General features: G+C 37.6%; 1 protein-coding gene and 1 long non-coding RNA gene across 2 annotated transcripts in view; one reads left to right on the plus strand and one right to left on the minus strand.

Annotated features, from left to right (window-relative positions):
* Positions 1-3,555: 3,555 nt before the first annotated feature.
* On the plus strand, positions 3,556-19,572 carry LOC124270271. The gene is made up of 3 exons (XR_006896711.1): positions 3,556-3,663; positions 9,858-9,865; positions 19,562-19,572. It is a non-coding gene; the product is annotated as an uncharacterized LOC124270271 (long non-coding RNA).
* The window catches only part of LOC124270268 (choline transporter-like protein 2), a 60,194-nt gene continuing 49,289 nt past the window's right edge, over positions 9,067-19,971 (minus strand). Inside the window, exons 15-22 of the mRNA XM_046705303.1 lie at positions 17,206-17,382; positions 15,973-16,101; positions 15,291-15,360; positions 14,703-14,776; positions 13,706-13,776; positions 13,120-13,208; positions 10,861-10,945; positions 9,067-9,433 (exon numbers count right to left, since the gene is read on the minus strand). Coding sequence (XP_046561259.1) covers positions 9,288-9,433; positions 10,861-10,945; positions 13,120-13,208; positions 13,706-13,776; positions 14,703-14,776; positions 15,291-15,360; positions 15,973-16,101; positions 17,206-17,382 — 841 coding nt within the window. The 3' untranslated portion in view covers positions 9,067-9,287. The remainder of the gene's footprint in view (positions 9,434-10,860; positions 10,946-13,119; positions 13,209-13,705; positions 13,777-14,702; positions 14,777-15,290; positions 15,361-15,972; positions 16,102-17,205; positions 17,383-19,971) is intronic.

Below are 19,971 nucleotides of genomic sequence, written 5' to 3' on the forward strand. Positions count from 1 at the left end.
ATGACATTACAGCATAACATGACCTTTCAGCATGACGCAATGACATTACAGCATGACATGATGACATTCCTGCATGAGACAATGACATTATACAATTATAGACTCTTTTAGAGGTCGATATCGGTTTTTATTGACCTGAGTAAAACAATATCGACCGAGCTTGCGAGGTCGATATTGTTTTTCTCAGGTCAATAAAAACCGATATCGACCTCTACAAGAGTCTATAATTGTTTTATTATATAATGAAAGAGAAACGGGTTTTAACATAAACTTTTAATGCACACACCGTGCCATCTATCCGAGTGATCTGATTGGCTGAAAAGCGGGGGAAGCCCTTCGTACGGGATTCCTTGTCTATTTTTAGTAACCCAAGTCAATATCGTAATTTATCAGAAAACTCAAGTCAATATCGTGTTTTGTAGTCAATCATGTGATGGTATTTTGACCAATCGTGGTACAGGAAAAAATACTACCTATATAATAATACAGCATAACAGGCCTTCCAGCATGACACAATGACATTACAGCATGACAAGACCTTCCAGCAAGAGAAAATGATATTACAGCATGACACGACATTCACGGGTCATGACATGATGACATTCCTGAATGACACAATGGCATTACAGCATGACACGATGACATTACAGCTTGACACGACCTTCCAGCATGACACAATGACATTCCAGCATGACACGATGACATTCCAGCATAAGAAAATGATATTACAGCATGACATGACCTTACAGCATGACACGACATTGTAGCATGAGACAATGACATTCAGCATGACATAATGACATTCCAGCATGACACGATGACATTCCAGCATGAGACAATGACATTACAGCATGACATGACATTCCTGCATGAGACAATGACATTACAGCATGAGACAATGACATTATACCATGACATCCAGCATGACACAACTGCATTCCGACATGACACAGTGGCATTCCAGCTTGTAAAACGGCATTCCTGCATGACACAACATTCCAACAGGACACGATGGCATTCCAGTGTGACACGACATTCCAGCATGACATAATGACATCCCAGCACAGGAGCTAAGAAAAATAACACAACATGAAACTAGACAAAGAATATTTTATTATAGAAATGTAATACTCAATATCATTCACATGGAATATAGATATGGTAACAAGATAATAACCAGTACAAACATCTAGAAAAAGTTAAAATATGATCATGTATATGTTACAAAGATCTCTAATGACAGGCAGCTTGAAGCAATACGCAGTTGACTAGTGTGTAAGCTATACTGGCTAACGAAGGTTTAATGAAATACCATCCTGCACATGTGGAACATGAGTCTATATGCTTTAGCTGGAAATTAATGAAAACATGCCAATTACAATTTCAGGAAAAAACCTGACACATCAATCCTATGTAACAGAAAAACAGATCCTTCAGGATAAAGACCCTTCAGCTAGTTACCAAGAACATGCTCAATGCACATCAAAAGATGTTAAGCACACCGAATTCACTACAGTAATAGTGAAGGATAGAATTATCGTTAACTTATTTTGAGTAGTATAAGACAGGAGGAGACATTTTCAGAATCAATTTCAACCTCTGTATTTTTCTTGAGACAAAATGGACATTAAACTATTAACTATTAAAGGAATCTCCAAAAGGGGAAAGAATATCTGTTTCAAGTTAATTTTGGTCTGGATTATTGTGGAAATCCCCCATTACTTAAGGAGACTGTCACGTCAATTGTGAATATTCTCTGATGTGCACACCTTCATATGTGAGCTTCAGGACAATGATAATTTCAATAATAAACAGTATATGAACAATAAACACTTAACTAAACAAAAATTATCAACACACGTACAGTGAAACCCTGTTAATGGGGATCCTGTTAATCTGGAATTGCTCTTCCGGGCACTTCTGTTATGAACATTCGCAAATGTACAATTTAAAATGTACAATGATCTGTACGGATCCAAGGAGAGTATGACAGGGTTACATTGTACCTGATGACGCTCACCATAACTGGACATAGACATAGTCATCGTAATCATTGCAACTGAATATATATGTATTGTAATAGGTTGCTTGAAACTAGGGGTATCACGATACGCACCTCAGTATCGATACACAAAATATGTTACTTATAGTATGATACATATCACGATACTTGCACTGTTTTATAACAGGGCTAGAAGATTTAGCATTTAGCAAAGCAAAGCTTGATTATTGCAAAATATTGTAAACAAACCTTATTGAAAATCGATTGAAAATTTAAACATGAATTAGAACAAGGATATGGTTTATTGTGTGTCAAATCTTTGGGAGAAATTTATAGATATATCAGTGAATCGTGACCCCCTTAGATCAAACTGAGTATTGCAGGCTATCACATGAAGCACCACTGACGTTAGAACTGGAACCGATCATGGGATTCCGCTGACAATAAGTGAAAACAACAATCAACTGCCATGTTAATAGCTGAAATGTTTAGTTAAAATATCAAAATTGAGCAAGAACTGATAATTAGTGATCAATGAGTTAGTTGTGCAGTTGTTTTGGCAAGATATCTTATGACTTATCAGAAATAAATATCTCACCAAAGCCAGATAATAATTAGTCTTGATAATATGTCAAAATATATTTCATAAGGGCAAAGGCAAAGTAGATGCAAAAGGTCTATAAATGGGTAACTGTAAATCATTAAGGACACCAGTGGTTCGCTAAAAGGGAACACCATGTGTTGTCAGACAGAAAATGTATAATTGTAATACAATATTTATGTTAACTGATTTTGGTGTGTTTATTATTCTGCTATATCTTCAAAAAGTCTGTTGTGAAGTTTTTCATAAGTGGTTCTTCATTTCACGTTCACGGAACAAAAAAAGTCACTTTAATGTTTCATGCATCAGCTGTAATAAATTAGTGTTTGAATCCAATAGATACCTACCCTCATATGAATTGAGTAAGTAATAATAATGATCATTATAACTAGTTCAATTTGCCAAATTACATACAACTGATTAATCATGATAATAGAATAAGGGGCAAGAGTGCAATTTTTAACTACAAACAGTGGATCCTGCCTCAACAAAGGGATGCAACTCTCTATGACTTGTGCTGCCTCAGAAACGAGCCACAAGCGACAAATTATATTGTGATATTTTTCTGCTTCTACATAACAATTTACAACTTGAACATAAACGTGATGAAAAGAGTATAATGAGATTTCTCTAAAAAAATCTGGCTATGAACAGAAGGACTAGTGTAAAATCCTATCAGTTCGTAACTAACTTAAGCCAGCACTCAAGTCTACACAATTACTGTGATTGGAGATTTGATATCTTTGTTCCCAAATCAAGTTGGAATGTTGTATAAAAATATATCTCATTTTAAAAATGTACTTTTTGACAAGTGTCATATCATCTCTTAAACCTACTAAAACAATTTCAATAGATCACAAACTATTTGCACGAAATAACCTACATCTAATACTAACAAAATTGAACAGACCCAACAGCGAGATAAGTGAACAAAAATCATTCATATTTAACGCTAATCACTGAATATTTAACGAAATGTTGAATTTGAGACATTTCACAAAAACATTACAAAATATGCATATTCCACACAAAGCCAACAGCATCAAAACACCTACTGACAGTGTTTTAACGTTCAGTCCAGGCCTGTGAGAAACACTGTACTCAAAAAAAAAAAAAAAAATTAAAAAAAAAAATACTGTACTCATCTCTCCTCCATCTTCTCTTTGTTTACCATATCTGCCGTATTAAATGCCCTGCTTGGTCTGCTCCAATAAGAGCCCCCAGGTCAAATTCAAGTAATCATTATAGCACAGGGTCTTGTAACGCTAGAAACTGCCATCAAGGTATGTACTGTCACTAACGGGGTCTATTCACTATATAAAAGGAAAGGGATGTAACACCCTGTGCATTATAGGCACTCACTACTAAGACTGAGAATTACATAATCAATATTTTCTTGTGGATATTCCAGACTCTTATAAAGAAAACAAAAGTGCAGGATAGGTATATAAATATCTTAGGAGTAATTCTGAAATAGTTTTAGTACAATCAACCTTTGAGCCAAGTTTGTTCCACTCTCAAAATAAGGTTCCAATTTGTCAATTTTCTAAGCACCAGCAGCCCTTATTAAAGCAGATATGGTACAACCTCCATATACAAATAACAAAATTAAATATGTATATAAAAGATTTTCTTCACTCCAATGTTGTAGTGTTTACAATCCACCGAAAAATAGGTTAAGTTTTTATAAAAGCTTTTTCTTCTATTTTGATAGATTCATCTCTTTAAAAAAATAATTTCACCCAGAAATAGCTTCCTTAAAACCACTTTGATCAAAGATGTCTTGTTATTGTATAAGCACTTATATTGCTTACAAAATTACAACAGACTACAGATCAAATTAAAAGACCCAGTTAAAACATCATTGAGAATTACTTTCTAAGCTACAAATTTGCCCAATACCGAAAAACTACAAGCACCACTAGAAACCGACTAGCCACGTACAATACACAGCTCTACTCTACACTATATAACAAATGATCATGGCACTTTCGAGTTAGTTTGTTAAAGAGTTATCTCTTAGTGCCAAGATCGTTCTGCGGAACAACAACCAGGGCAAGAAACGCACTACATTTATACATTTGGTGTAAATTAATTGCAATGTCGTTGCAAATTACAAATGTTGCATAATCATGGCATCAATAATCGCACTTGAATTTTTGCACAATACCTGAAATATTGCAATCAAAATAGAAGTAATCAAAACACATGGTCAGCAAAACAGTTATTATCAGACATGTTGAAATGAATTTAAATGTGTTCTGAAAACACCTATTAAAGGCATTGATACAGTCAAGGCAATTCAAAGGATTGTCATTGATCAAAGACCTATTACAAGGAACCTTATCCTTATGGCCTTTTGCAGGAGTGTTTTATTTAAGGTCTTTTGAACATTTTAGTTAAGAAACTTGTATACATCTTCACAACCAAGTCCCCACGTTATGTACACAGGTGCAGAAAAATTAAAGGTAAAACATGGGAGCGTGTTTTAATTTTGTTGAAAACATCACCAAACAATTCAGTTGTAGTGTTTTGATGTTCACAGGTGGGATATGCATCAAAATTGGGAGGTCTGTGGCCCCTTTAACTATCTACATATAGTATGTCCACATTAAACATTTAGTTACGACGATACTTCATCTAGCATGTCACTGAGCCAAACCATCTGATCCATTTGCTTGTTTGTCCGGACCGTGAAGATCTGCGTTAGGTCTTCAGCAACCCTTGCTTGTCGTAAGAGGTGACCAACAGGATCAGTCAGGCTCGCTGACTTGGTTGACACATGTCATCATACCCCAATTGCGTAGATCAATGCTTGTGTCAGTCACTGAGTTGTCTGGTCCATACTCACATAATTACAGACCGTTGCTATATAGCTGGAATATTGCTGAGTGCAGCGTTAAACATCAAACGAAAACGCCCAATTCTGCTTGCTCTTATCATTGAAGATAACATGACATATCTCTCACCTATATATCATACTATATCACCTTATCCCTCTACGATGACACGGTTTAACATGAATACCCCATTCTGATACTGTATAAACACATGCAAGGGCAAGACAATTGTTCAAAATTAAACAAACCTGTTGAAAGTAACACAAACATTCTTTCATCTGATTTTCAGACAGTTTTAAGCTACCATAATATGATTAGTTACTATTTGTTTCCAGCACACACTGACTATATTATCTAATGGCTTGACTTATGGTATGAAGCATGTTAACCATGTTATCCAGAGAAGCATTCAAACAAGTCCACAAAAGCATGTTTGCTGATCAAGCCATGCATGCTTTCTGGGAATAAACATGTTTAAACCGTATCTGTCAAATGTAGCTATTACAGAAGAGACGACGCTTCCACAGTGAGTGAGTGAGTACGGTTTTATGCTGCTTTTAGCAATATTCCAGCATTATCATGGCAGGGGACACTAGAAATGGGCTTCACACACTGTACCCATGAGAGGAAATGAACCTGGGTGGTCGGTGTGACAAGCGGACATTTTAACCACTGGGCAACCCCACCGCCCCCTCTTCCACAGACACTCATAGAGAGGCACCAGCTTGGTGCAGAGGATCCAAAAGTAAGTAATGGAGATCATCTTAAACACATCAGTCGGTGCTGAATGACAAAACCTGAAGATCAAAACTCTGGATTTGGGAGTAAAGAGAATGGATAAGGAGGATAAGGATAAGGATAAGGATACGCTGATCTGGGTTATACTGCACCCTCACATGACGAGAAAACACATTCTAACTGGTGTAACAGACATACCATCAATAATGGGCTTCACACATTCTAACTGGTGTAACAGACACACCATCAATAATGGGCTTCACACATTCTAACTGGTGTAACAGACATACATACCATCAATAATGGGCTTCACACATTCTAACTGGTGTAACAGACATACCATCAATAACGGGCTTCACACATTCTACCCATGTGGGGAATCGAACCCGAATCTGCAGCATGACAAGCAAACACTTTAACCACTGGGCTAATTTCAAACGAACCCAAAGCTGAAAAATCGTGAAAAGTTTTTTGTTTAAAAAAAGAAGGTATTTTCTGATAATCATTTGATTCAGGGGTATGTTAATATTTTATTAAAATCAAACACGTAAAACTTAATATTCAAAGCTCTTATTAGTTGGCAATGTTATTAGTGAAATGCAAATCACCTTCACAAAGACATGGCTTTAGTTACTGTGATAATGTTACATGGCAAATTTTTAAATCCAATTGGGCAATGTTTTGACATTTGCTTTAAACTTGAGGACGAGTACCGGCTTCTGATCAGGTGTAGACATGTCACCGTCATTTGTCGATGTGTTTGTTTACTTAATGACGATAAAATGTATGTGGTCCTATCAAACAACAATGTTGAATGTCAATCACACATCAACAGATGTCTTGAACAGTATTTGAAAAATATATTTATAAAGTAAACAGAAATTCTAATGCCTCATATTTTTACACATATAGATGAAAAACTTAAAAATCAATTGATTGAGCCCTACCATTCATACTTTCTAACAGACACAGCTTGGTTTGAAAGACATAGTTTTTATGTGTATAAGATAATAATTATAAGCAATTAGTATAGTGTTATGTTATCAAAACATTCATTAACACTTATATCTAATCATAAAATTGTTTCATAAAATTTCTTGAAATATCGAGAGAATAAAGACAATTAAATCAGAATATTTCGAGGTAATCATGTGTAAAATAACACGGACATACATGTTAACAATTATAATGAGATTAAAGTAGACATTTCTCAACCCTGCATTTTTTATAAGAAATATTTCATACACCGAAAAAGATTTGGAAGACAATTCCTTTCAATTGAAATATCTAAACTATGAAAACAAGTAAGAAAATATTATCAATAATGCTAAATTCAATCACAACCCTCATGAATACAAATTATATCAAATTATTAATTTATTGCTCTCAAAAAACAAAGTTGATTTTGAGAGAACAAAATAGAATATTAGGTACTCTCTTACTACTCTACTTCTTTCAACTTGTGCCAAACAAAGGAAGGTTAATTATTTTAATAAGAAAATGTACTGGTCTGGCATCTTGTATGCATCACCAAATTCTAGTCATTTTAAACTTAGTGTCATTTCAGTCATATCATACCAGCTATAAATACCTAGGCCTGGTAAACCAAGGCTTGATATTATGAGCCTCATGGCACATCATCTTGGTACAATTACACACGACACCTACAAAGATATGAAGTCCAACTGATCTAGTTTAACATATGTCAAATTTAGGATTACATTTTCTGAGTTGAAGTACAGATCCAAATACTGATTGGGTTGAGTCCTATCTGGAGACAGATGTACGAGATGATTTGTTAATTATCTGGCAACATGACATAAACAGGGCGAGGCTACATGTCAACGCAGACATGACAAATCCTGATTGGTTATACAGATCACCCTGTTTCACTGTTGGAACACATATTGATTGGTCGGGTGGTGGTAGAGTTAATCTGTCTAATGCGGGAGGAAACTGCTACTTGAAACAGGTCGAGTTCACATTTCTTAAAACTAATGAACACATGGTGATGACAAATCATAAAACAATCAGGGTGCATGTGAGATTTGGACAAATGATCATAAATTCCTGGCACACATAAGGGACATAACTCTGCATAGAGAACAGAAACCACACCCACTGGGAAAATCAGAGCCAGGAGACAGTAGCACACCTGAATATATTTTGACGATAGTGGATACATTATAACATGTGAGATTTGAACACATGATCATAGAATCCTGGCACACGTAAGGGACACAACTCTGTATAGAGAACAGAAATCTCATCCACTGGATAAGTCAGAGCCAGGAGACAGTAGCACACCTGAATATATTTTGACGATAGTGGATACATTATAACATGAAATGATAATTATCAGTACCAAAGATTCAGACGAGATACTAAAAAATGAATAATCTTTTGCTGTTGAAAGACATGTACATCATATTATATCCCCGAAGAGCAAGACAACTATTTTGACCCGAAACACACCGGGTTGTCGTCTCATTGTAGGAATCGAGGAAAAGGCACCTGTCCACTGACTCGCTAAATATTGCTTCCGCTCTACACTGGTCTGTCTGCACATCATATTCAGTTATCTCCAGGAGTCAGGGGGGCTAAGTTTGGTTTTATACCATTTTGAACAACATTTCAGTTATATGACTGCATGATGATGGAGAAAACGTCCAAAGTGGTGCCTGGTCCTGGATGTTTACCATCTCGGAATTAGTGATAGGGCAATTCAACAGTTGAATCCAAAGAAACAACCTTCCCCTTCTTGAAAAGTAATCAGAGAAAATATTGATTATACAGTAAGTCCTGATTTACTTAGATTAAGCCATGATGAAACAAAACCATATCACTTTTCAATTAAAACTAATGAATGATATGATCTGTCATCATTTGGAAGTCAATTGAGGAAAGTCTGTCCTGATACCCTGATATTCTGATTACACTTCTCTTAAATATAAGAAATGGGTTTTTTCATCATCATCAAAAGTCTTCCACCATCATAGCAAGCCACTTGGGGAAAATCTGTCCAAAACTTCTGATATTTCAGGACTATTCTAATTATACTTGAAAGATATGACATGGGTTTATTTCTTCAGAAATAACCATTTTATCATGTCCAGGAGCTTCCTCTTCCAATCTGACAAAGCCTATGGTCTACTTTGGCTTTTTTGTTGGTCTTCTTCAGGATCTTCTTCAGGCCAGTGCTCATGAAATACGGTTTGTCTGGTGAGCCATCGTTCCTCTCCAAGTCCTCCACTGAAACAATTCAAAGGGTGAGTGAGTTGTGTTTTACACCACTTTTAGCAATATTTCAGCAATATCACGGCGAAATGGGCATGACACATTGTACCCATATGAGGAATGGAACCTCTCGCGTGATGGGCAAACAGTTTATCATTAGGATACTCCACCCCCCACAGAAACAAGGAAGGTTACATCGTACAAAGTGGCGCAATATAGAGTGGAGGTTATGTAAGAAATCGATAACTGTCCTCGTAACTTTCCAATACTTTTCCAGTCCAAGTTCTTCAAAACCACAGACATGGAATTTACAACAAGAGCATTTATTCTGTGGTTCACATATTTCCATTTCCAAACATGAATACATCAAAATGCTCCGTGAAACACCATGGGGCACAATTTATCCTTCCACATCAAACTACCGCCTCCGTGGATATAGTGGTTAGAGTGTCCACCCGGAGAGCGGAAGGTCGCGGTTCGATCCCATACCAAAAGACGTTAAAATATGGTACTTGTTGGTCCCTGCCTGGCGCTCGGCATTAATGGGTACAACAAGGACTGGTCGGCTCGGAGTCAGTATAATGTGTCTGAGTGGGGTATTCATGCTTCACTGCGGCATGGTATCTCAGTTGGCTAGCACTATAAAACAAGCTGGGCTAGTACAAGCAGCTGCACATACACATACACACGCATGCACGTCGTCATATGAGCGAAATATTCTCAAGCACGCCGTTAAACACAATTTCACCTCACCTCACCTTCCACATTATCAAAAGACATTACCTCAACAAGAACAATGGACGGACTGCCTACAAGGAGAGTAACTCTGCACAGGTATCATTTTAAAGAATACCACTAAAACATTTCCAACAGTTACCAATACTATATGGTTTAGGAATCATATGTTGTAGGTTAGATGATTAGTAGGCATGTAGAATTAATACAAAGTTAGTGCAATTTTGAGTGAGTGATCGAGTTTAATTTTACGCCGCCTTTAGCAATGTTCCAGCAATATCACAGCGGGGGACACCACAAATGGGCTTCACACATTGTACCCATGTGGGAAATTGAACCCGGGTCTTCAGCGTGACAAGCAAACGCTTTAACCACAAGGCTACCACACGGCCCCTGTAATTTTGAAATGGCAAAGCGATTGCAAGACTTGTATTAAGGGCACAGTGAACTTCAAGGGAGAGTCACATTTTTAGTCACATCTGCAGTATTTCAGCCATATCGTGACAAACTTCAAGGGAATAGAATGAGATCAACTGTAACTTTCTCTCTTTCACAAATGTCATGATTAAACAATTTTAAATTCCCTTTCTTTTGGCACATAAGATGATCTGTTAAAATGTTGAAATAATTGATTCCAGATTTCCAAAAATTATGACAAGTTGTGGCCTGAACCAGCAAACACAAGATGTGACAAATATCTAACTTACAGAAACACAGGAACAGGGTGTCTACTGCCATGCTGTACACGTTGAAGAAAGACGTCGCAACCAGGAAGGTGCCGATCACTAGAATCTGCAAAAACAAAACAGTAACTGAATTCTTTGTCTAAAATACGAGAATATTTCCTCTGGGCTTGCTCAACGATATCACTGCTAGAAATGATGACAGTTTTACAACCACCTAAAAATCTAGACATTATGACAGTGTTATGCCTACCCCACAGCAGAGACACCATGATAGTGTTTTACCCATCCCAACAGCTAGACATTATGACAGTGTTATACGCATCCGGGCAACAGCTAGACATCATGACAGTGTTATACCCACCCCAAAAGCAAGATATTATGACAGTGTTATACCCACCCAACAGCTAGACATTATGACAGTGTTATGCCTACCCCACAGCAGAGACACCATGATAGTGTTTTACCCATCCCAACAGCAAGACATTATGACAGTGTTATACCCACCCAACAGCAAGACATTAAGACAGTGTTACACCACTCCCAACAGCAAGACATTAAGACAGTGTTATACCCACCCAACAGCAAGACATTATGACAGTGTTATACCACTCCCAACAGCAAGACTTATTAAGACAGTGTTATACCACTCCCAACAGCAAGACATTATGACAGTGTTATACCCACCCAACAGCAAGACATTATGACAGTGTTATACCACTCCCAACAGCAAGACATTATGACAGTGTTATACCCACCCAACAGCAAGACATTAAGACAGTGTTATACCACTCCCAACAGCAAGACATTAAGACAGTGTTATACCATCCCAACAGCAAGACATTAGGACAGTGTTATACCCACCCAACAGCAAGACATTAAGACAGTGTTACACCACTCCCAACAGCAAGACATTAAGACAGTGTTATACCCACCCAACAGCAAGACATTATGACAGTGTTATACCACTCCCAACAGCAAGACATTAAGACAGTGTTATACCACTCCCAACAGCAAGACATTATGACAGTGTTATACCCACCCAACAGCAAGACATTATGACAGTGTTATACCACTCCCAACAGCAAGACATTATGACAGTGTTATACCCACCCAACAGCAAGACATTATGACAGTGTTATATCTACCTCAACAGCAAGACATTATGACAGTGTTATACCACTCCCAACAGCAAGACATTAAGACAGTGTTATACCACTCCCAACAGCAAGACATTAAGACAGTGTTATACCCACCCAACAGCAAGACATTAGGACAGTGTTATATCTACCTCAACAGCAAGACATTAAGACAGTGTTATACCACTCCCAAAAGCAAGACATTAAAACAGTGTTATACCCACCCAACAGCAAGACATTATGACAGTGTTATACCCACCCAACAGCAAGACATTAAGACAGTGTTATACCACTCCCAACAGCAAGACATTAAGACAGTGTTATACCCACCAACAGACATTATGACAGTGTTATACCCTCCCAACAGAAGACATTATGACAGTGTTATACCCACCCAACAGCAAGACATTATGACAGTGTTATACCACCCCAACAGCAAGACATTATGACAGTGTTATGACCCCAACAGCAAGACATTAAGACAGTGTTATACCACTCCCAACACCAAGACATTATGACAGTTTATACCCACCCAACAGCAAGACATTATGACAGTGTTATACCCACCCAACAGCAAGACATTAAGACAGTGTTATACCACTCCCAACAGCAAGACATTATGACAGTGTTATACCCAAACAGCAAGACATTATGACAGTGTTATACCCCAACAGCAAGACATTAAGACAGTGTTATACCACCCAACAGCAAGACAGTAAGACAGTGTTAACCACTCCCAACAGCAAGACATTAAGACTCCCAGTGTTATTAAGACAGTGTTATGCCCACCCAACAGCAGACATTATGACAGTTTATATACCACTCCCAACAGCAAGACATTAAGACAGTGTTATACCACTCCCAACAGCAAGACATTATGACAGTGTTATACCCACCCAACAGCAAGACATTATGACAGTGTTATACCACTCCCAGCACCAAGACATTATGACAGTTTATACCCACCCAACAGCAAGACATTATGACAGTATTATACCACTCCCAACAGCAAGACATTATGACAGTATTATACCACTCCCAACACCAAGACATTATGACAGTATTATACCCACCCAACAGCAAGACATTATGACAGTGTTATACCACTCCCAACAGCAAGACATTAAGACAGTGTTATACCTACCACAACAGGCACAAGTGAGTAGTTGAGGTCGGGGACAAAGTTGGGGAGGATGCTGGTGTTGCCGTTGAACCAAAAGTATGCAGCAACTCCTGTGCAGAATAGAGAATATTTGTAACAGCAGTATTGGAAGAATATATTTAAGTTTACATTTGGAACACAGGTGAGAAATGACATTTTTCCACCTTGTGCACATGCATTGATATGGTTTGCTTCACAACTAATAGATATTTGACAGTTAATTTCAGAGGATTTACATTGACAAATCTGACAAGTTTATGGTGTGAAAACAGCCAAAATAAAAGTTTCCAAATGCTGAATCAAATGACAGTTTTATAAGCCCTCTCCTCTGAAAATTAAATCTGAAGGTAGATAAACAGGTCATGTAACCATTGACAATTACAAAATGCTTTATTCTTTCATCTATTTTTCTCATTTAAAGATAAATTTAAGCTTAACATTTTATTATTTGTTCTTCATATTTCAAAAACCTTTTATCTGGAAACAAACCGGAACATGAAATAATTCGATGTCTGAAAATGTTTAAGTGAATATAGTTAATTGTCAACCAAAACTGCTTTGTACTGACCAATTGCTCCAGTGACCATCAGCTTGCTGATAAACATGATGAAATCAGCCACTTTGTCCAGTACAAAAGTACTGAAAACACAACACATCACTGTTATAATCATGAAAACAATATTGGATTTAAAAGGCTAGACAACAATATATGAATCTTTATCAAATTTTATTTCATGAAGTTATCAATTTGAAAAGAACAATTTAAAGACAAAGTTTTCAGAGTGCATTGTGCACTTCTAGTGCTGGTTATCGCTCCAATTACTGTTGCATTATTGGTTGAAATCTCACAATTGATGATTGGTTCATTACCAACATGCAAACAATCAAAACAAATTGTTTAGCGACATTTTTCAGATTTTCCAATTCAAATTGGTATTGCAGATAAGTATAACATGATGCAACTTGTTACTTAAAGTGATGACGAAATTCCATGTACATAAACTTCCTGGTGTCTTCAAGAAATATTCAGTCATGACTGTGAGTTTTCTGAGAATAAAAAAAGTTTTCCGGCCCTGACAACTTCTAAGATATGTTCCATTGTCAAGTGTTTCAAAGACATAAACAGTAGTTCCAAAATCGTTTGTGTTCGATTATGAGAAAATGTGATCGATTGCTTGGTCATTTGGTCAGTGTGACCAATGTTTGATTATTTCAATTAATCGGAACACCACTAGCGCCAATATACAGATTGATAATCAGAGGTCCATAATCGATTGTTATCCACAACCATAATAACATGACAGAATCATTACACTGTGCAAATGAACCAGTTGCCAGTTAATACCACGATCAAGAATACTTCCTGCTGAGACATGTACACGAGTTGTACATCGCAGTTTTACAAGTCAGGAAACTGAAATATGCAGTTTGTATATGTTCCAGTCTGGGCCAGACAATCTATCACGGACACTGATGACCACAACTAGGATACGATGACACGCATCAACCATTTCAACAAGCCAGGGTTGCTGTGTCCATTACAGAAACTCTCAACTTCCACCTACCGCACAATGTTTCTCATGATCAAGAAAAATCCATCTTTTGCAGCAGAGCAGAAGTTTCTTCCATAGATGGCAGTCTACAAAGAGAAAGAATTTAATTTAATTGTATGTTTTGCTAGAAGAATTATGTGAAATTCTTTCTGCAGAGTTATCTCCCTTCTGTTCCACTATGTCAAGCTCCACACAGTGATAACCCATAAACAGAGCTCTCCACACTGCCACCAGTTACAGCTCCCCACTATGCAATGCTATCACAACAATGCAGTGAGTTTAACATGCAACAGACTGATCTTTGTGTTCACCAAAAAGTGATCGCTATCATGACAATTAATACTTTTCCCTTGAACAATTTTTTCTGTTTATGCCAATTAGTCCTATCCCAGTATCACTAAGAATGAGTGAGTGAGTTTAGTTTTACGCTGCTTTTAGCAATATTCCAGCAACATCACGGCAGGGAACACCAGAAATGGGCTTCACACATTGTACCCATGTGGGGAATCGAACCTGGCATGATGAGCGAATGCTTTAACCACTAGGCTCCCACACGGCCCTGTATCACTAAGATGTTGATGTCAATATGTAGACACGTACCATGATGTAGGCATTCTTGTTGATGAACTTGAGGATTTTCTCCAGGCACCAGAAACAGCAGCTTAAACACCTGTACAGAAAAAGAACAATGGACCTTTATGGTAAAATGTTCCATGACTTGGACTGTTGTTGCTTGGCACTAGGCAACTGTCCAGTAATACGATGGTGCACTGTATTCCAATCTGGTCCAGACAATCCAGTGAGTGAGTTGTGTTTTACGCCGCTGTTAGCAATATTCCAGCAATATGGTGGGGACACCAGAAATGGGCTTCACACAGTGTACCCATGTGGGGAAGTGAACCCGGGTCTTTGGCGTGACGAGTAAACACTTTCACCACTAGGCTACCCCACCGCCCCCAGACAATCCAGTGATTTCAATAATTAACATTGGGGATACAATGGCATGCATAAACCAAGTCCGCATGCCTGGAAACCTGTTCCCGTTAGTCACCCCTTACAACATGCATGAGTTGCTGCAGACCAATACTGTCCAATAGTGACCTGCGTCTTCTTGAGTCCCAACAATATTGGACTGTTAAGTGATCTCACCAAGAATTTAGTTTTTGATCAGTTAGTGAATGTTATTTTCATGGATATTTTGTCATTATATACAGGACAACCAAGCACAACATTGACTTATCTTTAAATTGTAGGAACTGAGTATATAACAACTGAGCCTTACTTGACAATGAATCTTGCCACCTTGTTCTCCGAGCCCTTCAGTTTCCGACTCAGGTATTCCAGTACAGACCGGATCAGCTGAACAACAGCGATGAGGACGGAACCAAATGCAAGTGTACCCAGGTGATACCTTGGAACAGAAACAGGAAGCGTCATTGATGTGGCTCCTTGTACAGTTTGTAGTTCCCACCCACCCACACAAATTAACATGGACACCCACCCAGACATATTTATCACAGACTCAGACAAATTCATAGAATAGAGTCCTGAAACAGGAAGTCCCTGTTTTATCATGTCTTTCCCCTTCATGCTTAGCACCACTGCGTCAGTGTTTGAAATGTGCAGCTGGTCCGGAGGTAATTGAAATTTGAAAGCATTCTAAAACCCCCAAGATTGTTTGGACCTGTTAATATTTGAGCAAAACAATTAACAAATATAATAAAGTTATAAAATGTTTATAAACTTTTTTAAATATCCCTTCAGAAAACGATATGAATGTCTGTCTTGCATATCAGCAGAATTCATATTTATGTTATTCATGAGATAAATTAAAAACCAAAAACTGACAAAAACTTCATTTATGCATTACGGAAAAATATATTTACACCCTTATCAGTGGCCGCTGAATTTCTTCATAATACTTATGCAATATATTTGTCTTTGACTGGCATTTAGAAGTGATACACATAAGGAAGAGAGTTTTTATGGATGTCGACTTCTTTATTATGAGGAACACAATGTTTCGGGTATATCCTTACTCCTTCATTCACCTGATGAAGGAGTAAGGATATACTCAGAAACATTGTGTTCCTCATAATAAACAAGTTGACATCCATAAAAACATATTTGTGTTGAGTATAAGAATATGCCATCTTTATACTGATATCGTTTTTACTGTTATGAAGTTATGAATATTGACAGGGCCAGCTGACACTTGCTAGGATCAGCAGAGTTACTGGTTCTGTGAAACAGTCGGCGGAAAAGTTATCTTCTTTTTTTCTAGCTTTCAATTGTTAGGGCTAGAGGATTTGAAAAGTTAATGTCCCGTAGAACAGTGGGCAGAAAAGTCAGTTTCTTACACTGCACAGGGTAACAACAAGTACCATACTTTAAACATCTTTCAGTAAGATGCAGCCTGGAACGGAACCAACCTTCGTCAATGCTATGTGAGTCCCACTACTTTCAAGACTGTATTCTGTCTAATGTAAGCTGACATAGTCCAAGACACACTCACCGTATCGCCCTGTAGAAGGAGGACGCAAGAGGGGCAGAAGGGATATCCTTGGATTTGTCAAAAGCCCAGTAGTAAGAAGCAAATGCTCCCGCCAAGGTCATCTGTCCCAGAGCGATGACGAAGTTCATCATCCAGAAGAACATGAAGAGCATGTAGAATTGCAGGTACACTGTGTATCTGAAGCAGAAGACATGGTGTCCACAAGATGGCAAGGAGGGAAGCCTGAACAAATTCAAGGTCTTTCACAGATATTTTATGGCACTTATAGTTTTGTTTGTTTGCATGTTTGTTGTTAAATGTCGGACTCTGAAATATTCCAGCTATATGGTGGCTGTCAGTTAATAATAGAGTCGGGACCAAACAATTCAGTGATCAACATTTGAGTATTGATCTACACAATTGGGATATGAAGACGTGTAACCGAGTCACCTGATCCCGTTAGTCGCCTCTTATGACAAGTAAGGGTTGCTGAACACCAATTTTAACCCAGATCTTCACTGCCCACTTTTAGTCAAATATGAAGCAAACAAATAGCACAAACATGATGTGAATATTCACAGGCATGCCGTAATATAAAGGGAAGTAACTCATCCTGCATTACAACTGCATTTGTTCAGTAGGACGCTCACAATTCAAGAATTCATCACGCAAATCAGTTACTAAGATGCAAAATTAGCTATAACTTTAAAATGCATGTAATGATACAGTAATAATGATTACATTAAAATGTTCGTATTTTGTCTATGGACATAAGGGGCGGTGGGGTAGCCTAGTGGTTAAAGTGTTGGCTCGTCATGCCGAAGACCCGGGTTCGATTCCCCACATGGGTACAATGTGTGAATCCCATTTCTGGTGTTCCCCGCCGTGATATTGCTGGAATATTGCTAAAAGCGGCATATAACCAAACTCGCTTACTCTATGGACATAAATAGTGAAAAGTATTATCTGTAGTTATGTTCAGTCATAACCAGTGATGAGGACAAGTGTAACTGGAGTGTGTGTTTGAGGTTAGTTTTACGCTGCTTTCAACAATATTCCAGCAATATTGTGATGGCCATCACGAATAGTTAGATATTATTCCTGCATATTAATTGCAAAATTCTTAGTTATAAAAGCTTGTAAATGATTAGGCATTATGACATATCCCTTAGGTATTTCCCATCTGTAATTTTGATAGTTTATGGCAGTGCAGAAATTATTATTATAATTATCGTGTAATTAGTTTTGCAGCTATATTCGAGTATTATTGGCAACCTCGTTTTCACGTAATTCAGTGTTTTGAAATGTGTTGTGGTAAGAAATCTAGCAAAAAATCGTAGCATATTGTTTTGAGCATTATAAGATATTGCCATTCGTAAGACATCATAAGCTAGTGCCATCACATTACTCTATTTGTTTAGAACAGTTGTACTTTGTAAGAGTCAATGTCAACAATGTCGCCCATCAGAACGGTTTTGTTTACCTTTTCAAGAGTTTTTGAATTGACTGTAACTTTTTGACATTTCCTCGCTCTAAGCGTCAAGTTAAGAAAACTAGCTATCAGATATGGATTAATCTTACCTTGTCCTTCGACAAACTGATCATAATCCCTTGACACTCGTTAATTATCCATTCTTTGGTGAATTTGTGATCAGGGCCGAACTACATGTTTTGGTGACGCCCGACATTTTAACTTTGTGACAGCCAGTCTATTTCGCAACGGGGTTACCGCTACTTTTGACTCAGATTAGTGTTTTGCATTGTAAAGTTTATGTAATCTTGTGAATTACGTACAGAGGAACCCAGAATTGTATTTGGTGATGTACCAGGTCATGTTTCAAAGCCGATGTTAATTCTGACAACGGGAACTATGTGATTCTCACTGTTGTATTCATACGCGATGTTCAGCATCATTATTTATGAACGTGTTTTTTCACAAATATGACTTCCAGTGCCACTGTCAAATTGTATAAGGGGCTGAGCCATGTTTTTAAACATCTTATGTGTGAGATAAACTCCAATTGCCTCCTGACATCTGTAATCTTCCTCTTTGAATTGTCCATCATAATTCCCAGCCGATGCTGCTTGTTGTTATTACGTCCCCTTAGCAGGCAGCAAGGACGTAGCAAGACGCAGAGCGACGCAATTGTTGATCTTATGATATTGGAAGGCATTTAATGAATTAATTAGCCATAATTAACCGGTTGGTAGAAATAGTCATTTTCCAACCTGATTACCTCCTGAGATATTTCAGTGGTGTCATGTTGTGAAAGTAGATTCTCCAAAGAATAAGGACGTAACGGGACGTAATATCTCGTAATTTGATTGGTCTAGAACTGACATGTGACCATTTTCTCACACCTATAAATACGGTGAGATCCATGTTGGGTCATTCTGACTTTGGCAGTCTACAGGTCAGTCTCAAACCAAGGGCAGATAACTCAGCCCAAAAGTTCCCCTTGTCCTTACATAAATATAATAGCTGATGCTATACATAGACTGCACTTTTTGTACACAGACACAAATTATTATCTTAGTAACTATCGAGTTATTGAGATTACCCAGATAATTAAGCCATCACTATATCTATATAACAGTAAAGTCATAGGTCATACTTATATTGCCCTAACACTGGTCCATGCACATAAACCTTAAGTTTGAGAGGGATCTACTTATTAAAAAGAGCATTGTGCTGAAGTACATTTATACCCATGAATAAAAAGCTATTTATTCATTGAAAAGAAGTGTTTGACTCTTCCTGAAAAGAAGACAGACAAGGTTTATTAG

The sequence above is a fragment of the Haliotis rubra genome, unplaced genomic scaffold (genome assembly GCF_003918875.1).
Source record: "Haliotis rubra isolate DU_JTF1 unplaced genomic scaffold, ASM391887v1 Scf150, whole genome shotgun sequence".
NCBI classification, from domain to species: domain Eukaryota; kingdom Metazoa; phylum Mollusca; class Gastropoda; order Lepetellida; family Haliotidae; genus Haliotis; species Haliotis rubra.